Source organism: Acanthaster planci, linkage group LG07, assembly GCF_054643075.1.
Source record: "Acanthaster planci isolate LZ-2023a linkage group LG07, COTS_SCS, whole genome shotgun sequence".
NCBI lineage: Eukaryota > Metazoa > Echinodermata > Asteroidea > Valvatida > Acanthasteridae > Acanthaster > Acanthaster planci.
In genome coordinates this window covers 12106406-12127017 of record NC_141783.1, presented here as the reverse complement: position 1 = coordinate 12127017, position 20612 = coordinate 12106406, and the positions used below count along the sequence as shown (strand labels likewise).

The window sequence follows — 20612 nt, the reverse complement described above, 5'->3', positions numbered from 1 at the left end:
CATGTGTAGTTTTAGGCTTATACTACTGAAAAAAGAGAAAAAAGAAATGCGGACATTCTGCCGGTATCTTTTTTCCATCAACTCTGTGTATGCGGTGGCCTTCAAGCAGTTAAAGTTTGAAAATGACTGGTATGTGAGGGCCAACAGTGCAAAGCACACTTCACTGTGCAGACTTCCTGCACGTTACGTCATGTACATGTATCGGTATTAGCTCTAACATGGTCTTGCCTTTGCCTTGCCCCAAGTGGTTTACATCTGATCGGTGAAAGTGCCTTCACTAGCCTTCTGTGGATAGAGCGCCCTCAGAGCTTCATGCACAGGAGCCAATGAGACCAAGTGTTTAATATTATGCAGGCATTATACCGACTGGAATTATCTCGTGTTTACAGGTTTTTTTATTTTTCTCTCTCTCTTTTTGTCTCTCAATCTTTCTTGTCTCCCCCTCCCTTTCTTCATTAGGGCTCCCCCTCCCCACAGGCCAGTCGTACCCTCATGGCAGCACCCCCTTGTCAAGTATGCCAGGCAGTCTAACCTCTCCTTCCAGTAACGTTCTCGTAGACACTACTAACAATCGCTACTCCTCGGACTCCACCACGTCCGCTAGCTCTTCCGGTAACTGGTCTAACAGAGGTGAGCTTAAAGGGTAACTAATGCTTTGCGGTAGTGCTGTTGGTTACCAGGGAAACTTAACATGGGTGACATAGGTAACGGTTAAGCTTGCTATTTAGTCCTCTGTAATTGCTAGTTACATGCATATAGCAAGTTAATGATTCAGCCATTACTTAAAAGCAAAAGCAGGATCACAAGTTGGTTTGCAAAGCCTTTTTTTTTTACAAGGTTATGGGGGGTGTATGTAGTAAAGCTTAAATAGGAATGAATAGGGCATTGGACAGGGGTAGATATGCTGACATTGGGAGACATGCTCACGCTTCACTGTTCATGCGAATATGAAGCGAGTCTAAGGCAAAATTTGGCAGAGTTGAAATGTATTTTAAGTTCCACAAATTCACTCAAACTTCTCCTTGTGACACCAGAAACTCCAGATAACCTGCCGCAGTGAGAGTTTTGTAGTTGTGTTTTAAAGTGCAGTACTGTTTGAATTCCTGATTGTAGTTGTAACACCATCTTAGTCCCAGTCAATATCGGGGTGCATGCTTAACAATTACCATTCACTGCTAAGCATACACGTTCTGCTTCTAACATTTTGAAAACTAAAGGCTTTACCTCTCAAATGAAAACTTTGACTAGAAAAAAAATGCAAGTAAAACTGATTTATACAAGAAGTTGTAAATTGTGAATATTTAGGCTTACAGGCTGATTTGCACTCGTCCTACATAAATGCCTGGTGTCTTCTTGTACAAACATTGTACACGTATATGCACACATACACACATGTGAACTTCAAGCCAGCCTTCGGTCACATTCTTGTCACAGTAGCATTTGCCCTGTGCAAAACAGGAAAAGGACATTGTGTTTGCAATTTCCTGAGCTGTTACTTTTTCAACATTTCTGAAACCTCAGGCGAAAGGCTTTCATTTTCATTGGAACACTAGTACATGTAGGCCGTTCTGTTGTACCATCGTGTGTATGCGTCTTTGTGGCTTTGTTGAAAACAACTGGCTACGGCTCAGAATAATGCGTGTCTATGGGAAGTGGCTTCAGCCACTAGTGAGCAGCTGCCATAGGCACATGTGTTTTTCTGAGCCATAGCCACAACATTCAAATGTTTCAGACCCACCTAAATCCTCCTGGAGTACGTGAGTTTTTTGGAGGATTTTGCAGGGGTGAGATAGGTTCAGCCCTAGCCACTCTGGTACCGAGGCTGCACTTGATTTTAGGTGAAGCTTGATGCATCTTTGAATTAAGGAGAAAGATTGCACTGTTGCAAGTTCGGGAATTAATGACAGTTCCTAAAGTGTGTCTTTTGATTGCGAACATATGTTTTTTGAAATGGGCTTCCAGTTAGGCATGTTGGAGAGGTGTCCCCAGGTTGAACTGAAATTGAACTGGAAAAAAGAAACCAACAGGGATTTCTAGCATTCAATTTCGGGGTGAGAAGTCACCATGGAAGTGAATGCCTATAAATCAAACAGAGTTTCAACAACCTTTTAAAAACAAGGAGTATGATGAATGAAGTGTGGGCTGTCGGCAGCTTGGTTAATAGATGACGGGACTTCTGCGTGGCTGAACTTTGCCGTGAAATGTCAGACAGTTGTTAACGAGCAGTGAGAATGATCAAAAAGGACTGTTTCTTATCAAAGTGGCATTTATAAAGAAACAAGTGAGCTAATCTCATCAGTCATTTTTTGATGGTATTTGTGGGCGCTGCTGATAACTTCCTTTTCAGTCGAACTTCACGCGCGGTTTGAACAAATTGATGCGCGGAAGTGGAGTTCTTTGGAAAGAAAATGCCCAGTCTGTTGATGTGTCCTACATTTGCATTGCTAATGACAATGCTCTTTTCCAAGTAACCTAAGCGTAGACTTAAACTGTGGTGATATAATGGGTCAGACTCCAACATGTAATTCACGCTTACTTGAAGTTCACTTGCATTTTTGATATAAATGCACTAATCCGCTTTGACGTTTGTCAAAAAGGAATCTGTGAATTTACTTTCAGTGTTTTAAAATTTGTCAAATGTCTTGATTAGCTCTCCATGAAGTATTCTTTGATGAATTAGAAATTACAGCTCAACCAGTTCGCATGTACAAAAGACCTGCATTACCACTGCATATTGTGTATTTGTTTTTCCGTATTTTGGATGTTTCAAACATTGTACCTTTAAGAAAGCAATTTGAGCAAATACCGGCCACCCCTCAAGGTGGCAGACTTGATTGTTGAGATTATAGATGTTGAGATTGACAGAATCCTCACCGGGGTTGCATTGATAAAGTCTGTGCCGTAATTGTGGATTCTCCAGACAGCGTTGATCCGATGCACGGCCAGCCCTTCAAGCACGGCTACTACCATCCACCCAGCAGCAATGCAGCGTTCTCGCCACCCCAGCCTCCACCCCTTCAGCCCATGAACGGCTCCATCCCCTATGGGATGCCACAGGACAAGCCGGTTAGTAAATTCCCCATCCCCCCCTCCCTGTTTACATATCTAGTAGACTTTTCAGTTGCGATGTTCAGGTCAGATCTGGATGCTGTTTCCCAGAAGAAGAAAAAAAAGGCAAATGTTGCAATTGCAGTGTACGATTTTTACATTGTTTGACTGTGGCCTTTTTTTTTTTAATATTAGACTGCTGTAGAAAAAGTCTAAATTCCCCAAGCTCAACACCTGTTAAACACTTCAGTGTTGGCATGCAGAAAGTGGTTTATCAAATAGCCAAAGCTGTACACATAGCTTAAAATCTATCAAAATGTCTCTTTTCTGATTATTAGTTTCCTCCAGCAACGGATCATTACCATAGCAACATGGTTGGTAGTCCACCCAGGGCAATGGCTGGTAGCCCGCACCATATACCTTCACCAACGCGTAAGTTTGATTGTTCTCCTGAACAGTGATACCAGTTAATCGTGAAACTCTGATCCGGAGCATTTGTTAAGCCTTACAGAAAAAATAAATTGTTTGTTTGAAAAAAAATTCAGTGCAATCCTGAGATTCGATGGTTATGTGTAGACCAGAGAAATGAGTTCTTGATTTCCCCCTTGCCGTCGCTCAGATGATCAGTCCTACTACCATGCGATGACCCCCCAGCATCCTCTGTCGCCGCGGCGACTGCATCCGGACGGGGTTCAGCAGCACGAGAACGGCATCTGGCTGAAGCAAGGAGGCGGCGGCCAGGCCAACCTGGATAATTCTGGGGAGGAGAGCGGTGTCGATGTAAGCTCATCCACTGAAAGCATGGAGAAAAGGGTTAGCATTTCAGAGCAAGCTGAAGACTTCACAGACTTCCTCTTTTTGCCTTCGGTGCCTGATCATTGCATCTCAGGTTTCAGGTTACGGGTTTCAGTCACACGGCATTAAAACTGACCTGTTTATACATTTACACGGGACTAATCAAAATTGAAAATAACAGTAAACAATCTGCTTTTCAGTTGTGGAGAATGTCACTTTTGCAAAAAGTGTTTTCAATTTATTCAGTTTAAAAAGAAAAAACTCTTTATCATTGGATTATCAAGTTATGCTAATATATTGCTCTTCATTGCTTTCCAAGCTACCATTTTTAATTCACTTCTCTTTTTTATGCAAATGCAAAAATATACAAAAGTTTATGTTTTCACCCGCCCCCCAAAAAATTTAGCAATGTTTGTGTCACTTTTGCCTTCTGAATTGGATCTACCTCTGTCAGTGCATTCAAAATCAAAATTAACAAATTTTCTGGCCAACATTGTCATGTTTCCAATAAATTTGAAGTGTGGTAATGCGTTACTTTTGAAAGCGTTTTAAAAGATTACTTCGAATTTGGGTACCTTTCATCTCCTGCCAAAAGCTTCAGTTTTATCATTTCCATCAGAAAATTTCAGTGAGATTGAAATATCTGAAAAGCAGAATTTTGTTGTTAACGTTTTGCTGATTGTATGGACTTGTGTTCAGAGCTACGGTGGCATACGCACTCCCGGCAATGCGCCAACCATCCACATGAATGTCAGCACCAAGCCACTGGCGTACTCCCAACCCTTCCGCAGCTTTGAGAACGTCCTCGGTGACAAGGACACCCTCAGATCTCTGGCAGGTGAGAGAGAGAGCTGAGATTGGTATCTTTCCCCCCTCCCCCCACTGGCAGGGAGACATTGGTCAACATTTTAGATAATTAGCCATTTGAGATGGAGTATGCCAAAAAAGCAAGGTTATTGCATAAAGGAAGAAGAACAGCTGTGCTTTGTTTGGAGCCATCGGCATATCAGTCCTTCGCTTGGGTCATTTTTATCAGCACCAAGTGCTCGGTATTACCTTTGCAGGGCATTTGTCAATTTCAAAGCCCTATGGAATGGGACTGAAATCATAATTTTGACATTTCTGTTTTCTTTTGATGGCGCAAACGTCATTCATCAGAAGCGGCTTGTGCGATTTTCTTCTGGTTACTGCCATTTTGATACAGACGTTACGGCTGTATTGATGTTTGGGTCCAAAGTACTCGATGGTGCAGAAAAATGTTGTACACATGTTGGAGTCAATAGCAGTGTCCACAGTATAAAATGCCCGAGTGTAGTGTTGTGTTTGTGCAGTGTAGAGAGATGTGGCCACCATAAACATGTACTTGTAAGCTTGAAAATGCGAGTTTCATTATATCAGAAATGTTTTATGGAGGTGATCATGAGTAAAACAGCCAGTGTGAATTGGGGCCCGTTCTATCTGACAAAAGTGAAATCGTAGTGAAGGAAACATTTATTGAAGATCGGACACGAGCTTTATATGATACTGTGTCACTTGTGTGTTCCGCTCATCAGCCATATTTTTGAAAACCCCTCTTGAAATCTCCGGGCCATCAAGCATGGGCCCTGCAACATCCGTTCTAAGGGAGCAGATCAGTACAGTTCCCTGTTTACACTCTCTCTCCGTTCCCTTCCTCTCCCCGGGAAGCAGGAACCTTGATTCCTACTGGCTCCTTGGAGGTTTTTTAAAACAATTGAGCAGTCTTGAGATTTAATTGAGTACGCCCCGAGGCAGATCAACGTCTAATAAGATTCTCCAGTGCTCCCTGATGATCTCCAAGAAGTTTGGGCTCTTAGTATTAAAGGGGCATGTTCAGGAGGATGAAAAAAATAGAATAAACAAGGATTTTTTTTGGTAAATTGCTGTTGAAAGTATGTTAGTTTTGTGAAGTGTAAGCAAAATATGAAAACTATTAGTGATCGATGGTGGACATGTACATTTAATAAAGATGACTACTACATGACTACTATATCAAATCAAAATTGGAGATATTATAAAACTTGCCTACATTTGGCCTTTAAGATACCTAATCCATTTTGAGGCAAAAATCACTTCAATGAACCACGTGTTCATTTACATGTTGGCAGACCATTCATTTAGAAGCAGTTATCAGCAGTCCATCACATTTTTTACTTGTTAATGGAAACTGAATAAGGGCCACATTTTGACACACCTACAGCTCTTTAAACATGTTTGTCCCTCTGTTGCTTGCATTGAGGCTGACATCAAGAAACCAACGGAAATTGGCAATCAAGGCGACGTGACTGTTGTTTGTGGCACCGGGACATTTTGTCTTCTCGGTGGGCACAATAAATAGTGACTTGGGGTGAAGAAGCAAATCCTCAGGCAAGGGAAACCGACACGTTAAAGGGAAATTTGTGATCTTGTTGGAACTTGAAAGATCATCTATGAACTGACGTAGCTTTGATTCCATCTGCTGTCTGCATCCGTACAGTCGCCTCCTGCCGTAGTGTCATCTTCTCTTAGAGCAGAATCTTTATACTACTGAGAAGCTGTCAATTCCTTGGTCCTTAATTCTCCTTACTTTAAAAACTAAATGCAGCTGTTTTGTAAGAATTCATTGATACTAGCCCTTACAGATGCCGGAAAAAGTGATAGGATCATCACTGTCATTTTGATTCCCCCCCCCAAAAAGATTTATGGTCATATCTTTCCATCCTGACAAGTCTGTAATTTCAATGTTGCTTTCAAGCGGCCGTCAAGATTAAAAACTGTTCTTCCACTGTAGCGTTGACGCATCATTTCGCCAAAGCGGGATGATGAAATCATAATCCCCCCTCCTGTCACATGTCAGTTACCAGAGAAGCAATTAATCTTGGCAATGAGCTCTGTCTGTGAGGAAAACCCTGAGGAAATCGACTCCAAAAGAGTCAAATGCATTTCTTTTTTCACAAAGCCTGAACATTGACCAGTCAGTATGCTATACATTACAAAGTCCGTAGTGATTGTCTGAAGCAAAGCTTTTCGTTTTCATTGCTTATTGAGTGATGTTCTGTCCAATCAAGTTCTCAAGTTGATTGGGTGGGGGTTTTCTTTGACTAGATATGTTCTTAAAAATTTTTTTCTTGGCTCTTTTCCAGGCAATCAGCGTCCCCATAGCGACGGTTCCTCTGACATCAAGATGGAGATCATGAGGCATCCAGATGTCAAACCTCAGTACAAGGGCAAGGTAAAGAAATCAAATGAGAAGTTTGTTGTAATAATTTGGAGGTCAAAGGCACAGTGCGCCTTTGACCTTTTGTGTCTACAGTGTGGCATCCAGTGAGTGTAGGCCACAGGATATCATCATGATAGTTTTGGGTGTTTGGTTTGATAAAGTATCGACCATACATTCATTTCTGTGTCCGTGTCAGTACACATACGTGAGTGGACTTTTGTCTGTACACTTTACAAGCTTAGTGGAAGACAGTTGTACGACTGACTCGAGAAAACTGGAAACCAGATCAACTTAACTGAAGTCCCAGATTCGTAACTCAGTAATTTAGAAACGGCGTCACAATGCTTGTTTCTCCATTGAGTTGATGGGTACAAAAGTCTTGCTTTGCAGTTTCTCTTATGTATGATCCACTCACCCCACCAACTGAGCTATCCAGCCAGCCTTACATTTATGTCGACATTCTCCTCAACTTGTCATTGTCTTTGTTACCTGGCACCGGTCTGAGGCCATGAGCCCATATGTGTTCCTTGTTGCAAGGGACCCTACCCATTGCGCTGTAAGCAGTGTCACAGACCTGAGAAATGGCAATTGAAAATCACAGTGAAACTTTAACCTGGCCTCTCTCTTACAAAGCCATGTAAAGTTCGGCAATGTTCATGTTTTGTAATTGTAGAGCTTAATTTTGTGGTTGAATTATTGAAATTGAGGATAGTTCTGTTTGTTCTTTACAGGATGCTGACAGGATATACGAATGGCTGAAGAGACAAGGCATGCCTGAATACACCAACAACTTCACCAAGGCTGGTTATGACATGCCCACCATCTCGCGAATGACCCCAGAGGTAAGCCCAGCGTATTATCTCAAGGCAACTTACACGGGGCAGCAGTATTCAGACTTCTGCTCAGTGCGTCACTTATTATAGCTGTCGCACTCAACAGTTGTGACCCAGCCTGACGAGATAAGTTGCAAGGCACCATAGCCACTTTTGAAGCACTTGGACTTGAATAAAATCTTGCATTGTGGAAATCAATACAGGACTCATTAGCATGTGGAGGACTAAGGATAATATATTGGCGCCTTTGAATAAGCCTTTTGGGCGTTAAATTTGAATAACATCTGGTACACTGAGTTATCTTATTACACATTAACATAACAATATGAATTCCCAAGATTAAAGATGCTGTTGCTATACCTTGTGACTCGGGGCAAACTGTCGCATCACGACCACCACCTCTGGAATGGACTGGTTCCTTTGTGCCCTTCTTATCCACTGAAAACAGCGTATTGGTGCAAGGCATCTCTTAGCAAAAGCTTGCCCCGAATCGCGAGGGATAGCAATATATGGAGTATATATATACCAGACTATATTCAAATTTCACTCACAAAAGGCTTATTGCAGATACTGTAAGAGACTGTGCACCTTATGCAGTGCCTTGATATTGTTACTATTTTCATGTGTATAATGCTCACATTCATCAGGATACCAAACTGAGTGATACGTCAAAACATAGATCTCAGATTGCTCTTCTAAAAATGTGTGTTTGCCTCCGGTCACACTTTGACTTGAAATTTGGAGGCAAACACACATTAAGCTGTTTACTTTTTGCATGCCTCACGTGAGCACTTGTACTTGTGTATTGTGGTTTGTTATCTGTGTCTCATCATCAAGGGACTTTTTCTCTAGAAATCAAAATGATTGTCTCGTTTTGAATGACAGGATCTGACAGCTATTGGAGTTACCAAACCAGGTCACAGGAAGAGAATATCAGCCATGATAAGCCAGCTCAGCGAGCCTGATGGAATACCAAATTACAAGCCGGTAGGTTTGAAGTGAGAATACTCATTGAAAAAGTCATACACTCCCTTTGGAATTTCAGAGTTGTCTTGAGAGAAGTCAAGCTGTTCATTCCAAGTGAAAAGAGTTATTTTGAGAGCAGATTCTTTGCAGTGGAGGGCCGGGTTTTGGATTTTGCACTCTGAATTTGAAACTTAAACCACTAGATTGTTTACTCGGCCGAATCTGAAAGAAAGTGTCGTGTTCCCCAGTTTCAGTTTTTGCCTTTCATTGTTATAGATATCAGTTGGTTCTCACACTACATTAAATTTGTTCTACAACAGTACAATAAACTGACATTATTTCCTTGTTATTCCAGTGACACCAGTTTCCCTTTTAAAAAGTTATACTTCCTCTAACCCTAACTGTACCGGGCGTTGTTTGGCTTAGAGTACTCAGTACCGCAAAATACTAAGTAACACTTTGAGCCTGAAGGACCTAGCGCTACAAATTACTATTTCTGGCTAGGTTTATTCCATTGTTATTCGTACAGAGAACAATGAAACCATGCATTCATAGTGCCACAGCACTGTATGGTACATTGTCTTCTCTATTGTATCTTATGGCTTCAGAGAATAATAATGTCATGTCCTCTTACAAGCGACAGGGCTGAGTACTACATTTTACCACAAAGTAGTACTTTGTAGTATTTGGGACTGTTAGGGTTAAAGAAGAAGGTGGAAATATACTCAGAATTGTGCAGGGAATTAAGCAAAGTCAGGCCTGCTGGTAATACTTCCCTAACCCACCTGCTATTTTTGTCCTGTTCTTCCTTGTCATTCTTCTGGTGTGGGTTTAATGTTGCTAGACAGTTATCAGTGTGAACTTCCCCTGTTGTTATTTCTGACCCACGCCCGAGTCAAACGTTTCTTTTTGGTCTCTCGCCAGACTGACGTGGTCACCTGGCTGAAATTGCTGGACTTGTACCAGTACTACAACACCTTTGTGAGTAACAACTACAACACGATGGATGCCGTCTCGGAGATCACATGGGAGGACTTACAGGAAATGGGCATCAACCAATTAGGTGAGGCATTCAAGATGCTCGTTTAAAGGCTCCTTACTACAGATTTCACTCTTTAACCACTTGCTTCCGGGTGGTTTGAAAAATGCAGTGCACATAATTGGGACTTGTTCAAGATTTTCAGTTTTCAAAATTCTTCATAAATGCATCATTTCAATTAAGTGGACGTTTACCCCCACATGAATTACTGTCAGGTGGCCACTCTAGTCTAACAGACAAAATCTATTGACACCCAAGTATTTCAGCCAGGCCTGCAGCCTTGTAAAAAGAGCCCAGATTGCGCGGTTTTATATAACTTTCTTTTGTTCATGAACCTGGCCCAGTGCACTGCTGATCTCTTTTCAATACGGGCCAGATTAGCGTGCAGCGGTGCTGTGTGGCTCATCACTGCAGTAGAGGAGCGCTTTTGTCCCCAGTGGTAATCTGCTTGCTCGAAATGCCCCTATCCGTGGTATACTGTTTCAAAACAAGGCTGCATTATCTCCACTATTGAGAGTGAAAAAATGTCAGTAATGCCCAGCAGCCTGGTCTTTTGTTTCGAGTACGGTCTTTTGTTACAAGGCCCAGTTCCCTTTGTCCGATTTCGGAGACCCCGGCCACGCGTGTAAACACACGGTGCCCAAAACCGGGCTCCCCGGCAGGAAGTGGTTAACATGTAGAAATGTCCATTGCTCGGCATCACATGGAAATGTTGAGCCAACCCTTTTCGGCGCAGTTTTTGTGGAAGGCACATTTGCATTTCAAATATCACACCGTGTTCCAATGTTGCACACGCTGCAAAGTTTAAGGCCTTTTTGTCCAAATTAGGAACCCAGTGTGCTCCTCATTGAAAACATTTGTGCATGTTTGCTCGTTTTCTTACGATTATTATTTGTACTAAATTAATAAATTAACGTCAACAGCAGAAACTATTACAGTAAAACCCTCAAATTCTGGAACTTTTGATGATGAAGTAGCTATTGTACCGAAGTATGTGCTCAAAAAGATGTCTCCGTGTTACTCATGAATGGGGAAATCTTAAGCAGCAAACAGTGCATAGAAGCCCCGAACCCCCCCCCCCTTAAATTGGTCGAACAAAGGTTGAAAATGAAGGTAGATTTTCCAACGAGTATCTTTAAGAAATGTATTCAGGAAAATTGTGTAATCCAGGCTCTTCATTCATCATTCAGTTCATTGGGGCTGGGTTCTTGCTGTTCTTACAAATCGTGCATCTGAAAATGGCTTTGTGTTTTGTTAACAGGTCATCAAAAGAAGTTTAGCCTTGCCATCAAGAGGTTACGAGATCTTCAGAAGCAGGCAACAAAAGTTCTGGCATCTGCCCAACAAGCAGGTAGTGCCGGTAGCGACAACGACAGTGTCTCCCCGCACTCCTCTAGCGATGGTGCCTACCACCACTACCCACACCCCAACGCGCTCATGCTGGCCCAGCTCGGCCAGCGCACCTCCCCGCTACAGTCACCCGACAGCACTCTGGCCAAGAAGAAGCCACCGGGCCTTCGCAGTAGCCAGGAGAGCCTGGGCAGCGACGGTAGCAACAAGTCCAGCGGATCGCAGGGCTCCCATGAGCAGGCTTACCCAAAGAAGATCGTCCACCTAAGCCAGCTGTCAGAGAACCGGGAGGCCAGCTACATCCCCACCAGCTTGAAAGTAACGGCTGGAATGCAGCCTGAGCACAAAGCACCGACCCCGGAGGGAGATAAAGCCCCCAACCCCAGTGCTGTGCAGACATTTTCAACGTTCAAGCAACCGCCCGTCACAACAACACCTGGGGAAACGTTTAAAATCCCTGCTGTGCCCAGAGACAGGAAATCAAATGATAGCTTGGAGCGGGTCCTGCTCGCACAAGGGAGCGGCTACGATTCATCTAGTGGTGTACCAAAAAGAAATTCTGTGGAAGGTGGATCAAGTATAGGATCAAGCGGCTCAGGGGATGGGTCTGTCAAAATGAAACGCTCCAATCCCCCTGCCCCGCCCAAGAGGACTAACTCAATTAGAACAGTTGATGAGGAACAGCTGAAAACGGCCACGATAGGGCGGAAGAAATCACTGAAACAGTTCCGAGAAGAGATGGCTGCTGGAAACATGAACAAGAAAGTAGAGCTTCCTGAGGGATATGCGACCATCAAGAGATCAGGTACCCGAAAAACCCAAATGTTGACCAGGTCGGCATCTCAAGAAGGGGACTTTCCACCTCTGGGTTCTGGGGTAGCAATTGGTCCCCCTGTACCACCAACAGTACCTGCGCTCACTCAAGGAAGCATTGGTAACAGTGTAGCTAGTGGTGTGGCTGTCACATCTAGTGCGCCAAGTCAGCCAAATCATAGCATGTTCAGCAGCAGCAAGGTAATCGATGAGACACCAGCACAGACAGTAAATTATAGTGCCTACGGTGTCACTAACCAACCCGTACTGACACCAGTACATCAGCAGCAGCAGCCTAGCCTGACATATGGACCATATTCTCAGACCAGCACCCCAAGTCGAAGCGCTTCAGTGCCTACAAGCCCTGTTACCATGCAGCAACCAACGTGGACCAATCAACAGACACCATACTCCAGAGATTTGGGGACACCCAGTGTCTCAGCGTCTGTTCCTTCATCAGCATCCTCAACACCCTCCCACAATCCCACAGTTTCAAAACCAAACGCTGCACTGATAGCAGAAATGCAACAGTCCATAGCGGCATGCATGCCCCCAAGCGCACGACTAAACCCCCAGAGTTCGGTCAAAAGTGCTCCAGAATCATCCTTCCATGTGCCAAGTGCAACCACAAGCGATACTCAGCAGTCAGCAGCTGTTCCGATTCAGCTGCCGCCAAGCAAGGCTGACGATAAAGCATCGACTCAAAGGCAGCCCAGTGGGCTGTCAGATGATAGCCAGTCGCAGTCTTCTGCTGGAGGAACGTTCAAAATTCCTCAGGGTCTCCCTCCCAGGATGGCCAGTAACAGGCCTGCATCTGGTGAGCTGCTTCTAAACACCAGTCGGAGACCTTCCTCGGGTGGGTTCAAGCTGGGTGTCGATATTGAACAGGAGAAGCAAACTCAAAGCAGGGCCCAGCAAGCCGAGGTCAACATGCGAGAGGGAGGACTCAGCAGCTCCCAGAGACCTCCCTCAACAGGAAGCACAGGAAGTGGTGGCAGTGGAAGCACAGACAGCGGCTCCGGCAAATCAGACCGGCCTGGCAACATGGAACTTCTCTGGAAGAGGATGTCCCAGGAAGGGGAGGAAAATGCCCCAATCATCCAGCCAGCCCTCTCCAAACCCCTGGAAGGCATCTGGCGGCCAAAGTCGCGCCACTATGATATCGGTAGTCAGTTGGAGGACCAGAACCAGGTCGATTTCTCCACTGACGGGGAGAGCAGCAACCTTAAGATCCAAACCAAAGCCACTTTCCGCTCGCTGAAGAAGCAGTTCTTGGATCAGAACTCGACACCCATCACCTACCACACCCTGAAAAGACCTCCTAAGAAGCCTGATCCCAACTTCTCTGAGGAGGATTTCAGGCCCCGGTCCAAGTCCTTCACGGACATGGATGAGTACAACCAGTCACCCGTGGCCAAAGATGCTCCTGTCAACTTTGAAACATATGCTGCCAAAGAGGATGCTATAAGGCAGCCAGACTTTGATACAAATGTTGAGAGTCTACCTCCCGGCTCAGACTCCTTCCCCACCTCTGGCAACTCTTTTCAAAACATGCAAACCCAAAACTCATCTGTAAAAATGCCCTTTCCCGATAATGGAGGCCATGCTCAGAAACCTGTCAGCCTTCCAGGACTCGTTTCAAACTATGGTGCTAAGAATCTTGGCAGTGACAAGGGCAGCTTCCATGAACCAGTACTTAACAGCCAGCCACATCCGCCTAGTGTTGGCCCTGTAAAGGTGCCACCTCCGCAGGTGCCACCTCCGCAGGTGCCACCTCCGCAGGTGCCACCTCCGCAGGTGCCACCTCCACAGGTGCCACCTCCAAAGATACCCAAGCCTCAGAGCCTCCCACCTCAGGCATCACCACCACCACCTCAGGCTCCCCAGCCCCAAGCTTCTCCACCCAAGGCTCCCTCCTCCGAAGAGCCATTCTCCAAAGTCCCCCCTCAGAAGGTTTCTCCACAGCAAGTTCTTCCTCCCAAGGTGTCTCCTAAGGCGCCCCGCATGAAGGCTGCCATCCAGCCACCCCCACCCCCAGCTCAGCAAGAAATGATGCCTCCACCTCCTCCAGTGGATGATTTACCCCCACCCCCGCCAAATGATGATTTCCCGCTGCCGCCTCCACCATCTCAAGAATTTGACCTACCGCCGCCACCACTACCAGAGGAAGCAGGTCTTCCTCCCCCTCCCCCATTGCAGACCAACACACCTCCTTACCCCCCTTTCTCCTGCAACAACTTCCCAGCACCTCCACCGACAGTGCAGCCAGTGTCACAGAAACTGTCCAGGCAAGCAGGAGGCCCACAAACAGCCCCGAAAAGCAAGTCCAGCTCAGGCAAGAAGAAATCCTCGCACAGGACGCCTGTAGTCTCGGAGGGTTGGGAGTCCAACTCTGATACAATTAAGAGGAAACCTAGCACCCCCTCGCCTGGCCTGTCCCTTCCGCCGGATAATGTGTCCGAAGCAGCAGCTACCAGTGCACAGTCCATAGAACCCCAGCAAAGTCCAAGTGTTGACAAAAAGAGCAAAAAATCCCCTGTTAAAGCTCCTGTGAAGGTGCCTGAGAAATCAGTGAAATCACCGTCCAGGACTGGAAAGGCTGCCGTCAAAGCCCCAGTGAAAAAGAAAGCCGTGGTGGCACCGCCCCCTCTAGAAGACTCAGACGATGTGGATTTCTACTCGCAGGATCTGGACATGATGGACACGCTGGGTGGACAGGACGCCGCTGTGGAGTCGGACAGCAGCGACACAATGGAGTCTGCCCTGTCGGGCTTTGAAAATGAGAACACAGACACCATCAAGAAGCAGCCCATGAAGCTGAGCCCTGCCCGGGCCAAGACGGAGGTGAGCCATCCAGAAACTTTGGGCAGAGCCCCTTTCATTGGGGAATCAGCCTCAGCAGGGAGCAAGACCGATGTCATGAGAGATCGAGATGAAGCAGCCTCATCCAAGAAGAAGAGAGACTCGCAAGGCTTTGGTGAAGGTACGTGTACCTGCAAATTTGCACAGCACAGTAATTAGAAAGTCAGAGATAAACATATTCCAGGCAAGGATTGGAGCTGTTTAGAGAGAGAGTAGTGCCAACTTCAGACTTCAGAACCAAAACAGCTGTTCATTATGTGCACAGTACAATATACAGCTATTAAGTACTTATTGTTGGTGTGCACTGATGCATATTGCACCATTTTAGTGCCAATTAAGACACTCATGTCACCACTCTCTTTGTAAACAGCTCTGGGATAAATATTGCACACCTAGTTCATTGCTATGTGTACATACCTTATACTTAAAAAAAATTATTTTCTGGAAGTATTCCACTCTGTTTATTTATCCACATTCCAGTTGCCAAATTGTACGGTAATTGGATTGATAGCAGACTTTTAGGCACATAAAAATAAAAATTTCCATCAAGTGAGGTGTTTACTGAGACCAACTTGTCATGTTTCTTGTTATCCTGTGAGATTGATCCCGTTTCTACCGGAACTCTTTTACCAACAGTTTCCCTTCAGCTAGCCGACATTTTGAACAGCATGGGCTCAGAGGACCCACTGGCTAACTTTGCTGCCAATGCAGAGGCATCGGCTAAGGCCAGATTGTCGCCAACAAAATCATTCTCGCCCACTCAGACTGGGTAAGTTGAGCCTTATGCCAGCAGATTTTTTTGTCATCAGATTGAAGTCATCCTTATCAATGGCCGGACACCCTCGCTCACATTACTCTCCTTGTAATTAATCAGCAGTCTAAAGATTATTTGTTTCACCGGGCAGATGATGTCAGATGGAGCCCACTGGTTCCTTAATGTTAAATGTCTTTTTTTATCAGAAATGTTGACTCAATTTTCCTTTGCCCAGCCACAGATCTTTCAAACTAACGCCTGCACTTCTAAAGAGTAACCATCATGGACTCCTCCCTCTTCTGTTAATCTTTTAAGAACATTCCTTCTTATTTTACAGTCCATTAGCCATCCAAGAGCCAGCCAGCCAAGAGCCAGTCGACTCGAAAGACATCTTCAACGACATTGAGTCCATGTTCAACGATCTCACCTTTGATTTGGACAGCATGATGAATTAATCTTCGGTCATCAACCCTGGAGTAATAGCATTTGCATTAAAGGTGGCTTTCTGCCTGGGATAAATACACGTTATAGTCACTCGGATTGCTGTCAGAAGTCTAGTTAACGTCTGTCGCCATCTCACATTAATTTTTGAACCCCGCCCACGATGAAAGCATGTCAGAAGTACCTAACTGCACATTGTGCTGCCTTCCATAAGAAAGTGGCATCAAAAGTCATGATGAATTAAATTATTTGCACAACACATGAAGGTTGAAATCTTGCACAGTACATCCTAATGTTAAACATGAACCACTGTTCATTGACCTAATGCATTACAATCATCTTCTTAACATTTCCAAAATGTTGAAGACCTTTCATTTGAATGGTGAAGTTAGAATGGCCAAAATATAAAACACATGTTGTGAAGACGGTTCTATTTGCAAGTTGTCCGCTAGCAGCAGTACTTGTGGAAGTGTTTTTAAATGCCAGTAATGCCAAGTTTGTCCACTTCAAAGACAAATTGTATCTTTTGAGAGACTTGCAAGCATTGTAGCGGAGCATCTGGAAAAAAAATGCACTGTTGGACTATGCAGCTGGTACTCTGACACGGTACGTGTACAGTACTCGGGAAGCGCAGCAGAGTTTCCTGGTGTTATCTTCTATAACATTGGCTGTTTGCAGCGTGACCAGAATTTGGTTCAAAATTGTACCAAGGAGATGCTTTTGTTCAGCCTGGCCTTCAGTGAACATGCACAGCTTTTTCCTGGACAGTCTTAGGCTGTGTCCAAAGTGGGCTTCTTGAGCTATGGCTACGTCTGTTGTGAGAGCATCTCTCTGTATTTCCAATGGAGTGTAGACCTAGCCCTGGACAACAGATTAGGATGCAGCCTTACCGCGCGTGGTAGTTATCTGCGCAAGGAATTTTGAGTGGATTGCACTGGGGCTCTACATTTTCTGTCAGCTTCTATGCAGGCTTTATGCAGTAATTTACGAAGTCCTTCCTTCTCCGCAGCATTCTTTAGTTGGGAATGGGTGAGCACTCGTTTTTCTTTTCCTGCCTTGTCAAATTAATGCAGATTTTGCTGCGTTGTATACACTCAGTGAGCTTCCTCTGTGGGTAATTTTTGTTCATAGCCTCGAGAAGTCTTAATAGCTGGTCAGGTAACTGGTGAGAACTGTTGAAAAGTCGGAGAGATCAAATGAATTATGCATCTTTGAGTCCTCTGCTTCCATTTTCATTGCTTACTTGGTAAAAAAAGACTCAAACAGATACAGTAACGCAATTTGTCTGTGCATGTTGTTTGCAATAACACACCTTTTGATTGCCTTGGTAATTGCAAAGCAATATTTATGCTTCAGAGATTATTCTTTTTTTGATGGAAAACACATGTCTTCATTAGAAGCATTATCTCAGCTCAGTGTATGTAAGACCGTACCAAGCTGAAATGATTTGAAAGGTTCCTTTTTCTTCTAATCTGGATAAGCAACTGTCTACCGCATGGCTAATGCCTGCAAAAAGCCGCCAACAATAATTTATCTTATGCAGAAATGGAAAGCTGTCTGGCAGTTATCCTGGGAAGAAAGGTCATTGACTGTTCATTAATGCCAGAATACACTTTGTGTTCAGACAGATGACCTGTGAAATCTTTTCAGTTGCCTCCTGTCAATTTGATGCACAGATTTAAGAGGAAAGCTAGTTTCAGGCAATTTGTCAAACCAGCGATCATTAAAAAATAATTCAAAGATAAGAGAATAGGACTGCTCCCGTTCATGATTCAAATAAGATGTTTTAAAATGAATCACGGCATCTTTGATACAGAGATAACATTCAAAATCATCTATTAAAATCTGATTGTCTTGTTGTATTATTATTTCAGTTTGAGGTTGAAACAGATTGATCCACGCGATTCAAAATACCAATCACTGGCCATCCATTAACTCCAGAAAACTAGTATCAAACGTCTTGTATTAAAAAAAAATTGGTCCAGTGGTTCAAAGAAACAGCATGTGGTAGAGGGCGCTCTTTGGTAGCACCAGGTCCTTGCTTCGTCAATGTATGGTTTTATTTGATGTGTTACAAACGACAGTACATGTATATGTACATGTACATGCATTCACTGTTCGGTGTTTTGCCTTGTTCGAACAAAACCCAGTCAGAGTTGAAGATTTTAATACAAAATCATAACAAAATACTACTGTTGACTCATCGGTAGTCGTTTTTTAGCGATTTTACTTGAGAAGAAATTTAATTGACAAAAAATTATTTGATTTTAATGAAATTCGAAGTTATGTATCCTTTTACCTTGTGAGTTTGGCTTTCTGATGACTTATATTTTATGTATAGGCATTTCCAAAAAAGAACAATCTTTATTTTTCGCTTCCATACTATTTATAATGAATAATATATGTTATGATTTTTTTGGCTTAGCTCGCAGTTTTTGTATACTTTTCCCTATTCACTGCCAGTAAGACGCTTTCTTTAATGTCATTATTGAATTAGAGAAGCATTAGTTAATACAAAGTGTGTTTATATTGTTCAGTTTTATTCGCCAATAATAAAATGAAAACCTAGGGACTTGGTTCTGCCCTTTAAAACACAAGTAAATTTGCCTTGAAAAATTAATTACCATTTTTCTGAGGCAAAAAGTCTGAGACACATTCAGTAGTCTACTGCATTGTGTTTTGTTGGAGCTGATATCCGACTTGTCAAAGCCAAAATATGACCAGATATTTTATTATATTCCTAATGTATCATCAGAGGAAGCTACAGATAGTCTGGTGCAGTGGTGCAGTTTTTTTCTTATTTTAAGTCGTCCAAAAGATTTCAAGAGATTGCTCGCGCAGGTGTGTGTGTTTGGTATCGAGACGTGCCAGGGACTGAATTGTGCGATGACCTTTTATCTCTCTGTTGAAAGTCCAGTTTTTTCGTCTGTTATGTTCCTTGTAGTTTTGAACAGACGTTAAAGGAGTGCAGTTCTTTTAAGTCCTTCTGTTGCAAGGTCTACTTATGAAGTGAAGTTGAAAACTGCACGCCACCGCAAGTAGGATAATTTTCACACGCAAAACAGAACTCTGCTTTTTGAAACCTTGAACGTTTAATTTAACACAAACCGATCCGCGGAGGAATATTTCTGAGAGAGGCAAGAGGAAATTCTGCCATGCACTTGTGTTTTGTGCCTAGTTGATGAATCGTAATTCTGCGGGCGATGTGATAGGGAAACGATTTCTACAAATGCAGAACGCAAATTTGATTTTATACCTTCTTTATTTTTCCTCGGAAATGATGATTTTTGTCAATTTTTCCTCGGTTGTTTAAACTCAATTTCGTTTTGTATTACACATGTATACTCTTAGCAACTGACTGCTCGCGTGCGTATTTATAAAACATCGAAACCTCTCTGAAACGAATAAGTATGATTACATAAACAGCTGTACTATAAGTTATGTTATATACTACGGCTAAAAATGTATGATAGTTAACTTGTATCTATACTATACAAACACTGTGTACGTATTGCAATCTTTGTGGTATGTGTAAATTGTGTCTGAACGTGATGTGTTGGTTTGGCTGTGGAACCACAGTACATTAACTAGAGTCCATAAGGACACAAAATATTATTAGCCAGGAGGTATAGAACACGACACGGCTAACTTGTACAGCGTGAACGGAAACCGTTACAGATTATGCAAGGTGTGTGCAAAGTTAAATTTTTAAGGTCGTACGTAATTGCCGACAGTATTTTTGTTTCACAAAATGAGCAGTACAGTAGACCTGATTTTTATTTGAACATGTTATCTATCAGTGTACCAATATTATGTATTATGTTATTATTGTACAGAAAATTACTTCATTGACACTGTGTTTGATATATAGATGATTAAAAAAGTGAACTAATAAAAGAAATTCTGGGGCTTCCTGAGAAAGGAAAGTAATTTCTTGCAAATTTGCCTATTTCTTTTATTTTAGGTTTAGTTCCACAAAGAGAAACATTGAGTGCTGTTCTCGCCAAATTCAAATAGCACAAGCGCAGCTACACAAGTGGCATGGCTTTATTGGTTTATAGTCCTATGGTTTTCAAAACAAAGTGCATTCAATAAATTCCGCGTCTGCCTGCTTGTAAAACAGCTTTTTCCTATATCACGAAACACCCAAAAAGTAATGGAGGCTATTTGAGAAAAGCGAGATATAAAACAAAACGAGCCATGAACGAAACACATGAAATAAAATAACAGTTAAGAACAAAATCGAGCTTCGTAGCTTGGGGTCAGGAAGTCCCGCGGTAATTTTTACGCCTGTTTTCAAATGATATTCCTCCAGCCAGCGGCCTTTTTAATAAAAATGCTTATGTTTTACATTTTCAGAATTTAGTTGAGGTAAAACAACGAACGAATGGGTCATTTTGGTTTTCTTAATTTGCGGGTATGTATGAATGTGGATGTGGATGAAAGTTGTGTCGTGGTAACACCACCAGCCTTTCATGCTGGTCGATGGGTTAT

The 20612-nt window shown here is 43.3% G+C and overlaps 1 protein-coding gene across 11 annotated transcripts in view; it reads left to right on the top strand.

Annotated features, from left to right (window-relative positions):
• The window catches only part of LOC110981774 (uncharacterized), a 118638-nt gene extending 98590 nt beyond the window's left edge, over positions 1-20048 (top strand). For 5 of the 11 annotated variants that reach the window (XM_022239650.2, XM_022239656.2, XM_022239654.2 and 2 more), the window contains 12 exons: positions 460-630; positions 2921-3066; positions 3387-3480; positions 3668-3861; positions 4543-4681; positions 6984-7072; positions 7792-7902; positions 8779-8880; positions 9784-9922; positions 11160-15044; positions 15560-15692; positions 16015-20048. In XM_022239650.2, the coding sequence (XP_022095342.2) occupies positions 460-630; positions 2921-3066; positions 3387-3480; positions 3668-3861; positions 4543-4681; positions 6984-7072; positions 7792-7902; positions 8779-8880; positions 9784-9922; positions 11160-15044; positions 15560-15692; positions 16015-16132 (5321 nt within the window). In that variant the 3' untranslated portion in view covers positions 16133-20048. The remainder of the gene's footprint in view (positions 1-459; positions 631-2920; positions 3067-3386; positions 3481-3667; positions 3862-4542; positions 4682-6983; positions 7073-7791; positions 7903-8778; positions 8881-9783; positions 9923-11159; positions 15045-15559; positions 15693-16014) is intronic. The other 6 variants (XM_022239653.2, XM_087138639.1, XM_022239658.2 and 3 more) reach the window with 4 other exon arrangements.
• The last annotated feature ends 564 nt before the right edge of the window (positions 20049-20612 follow it).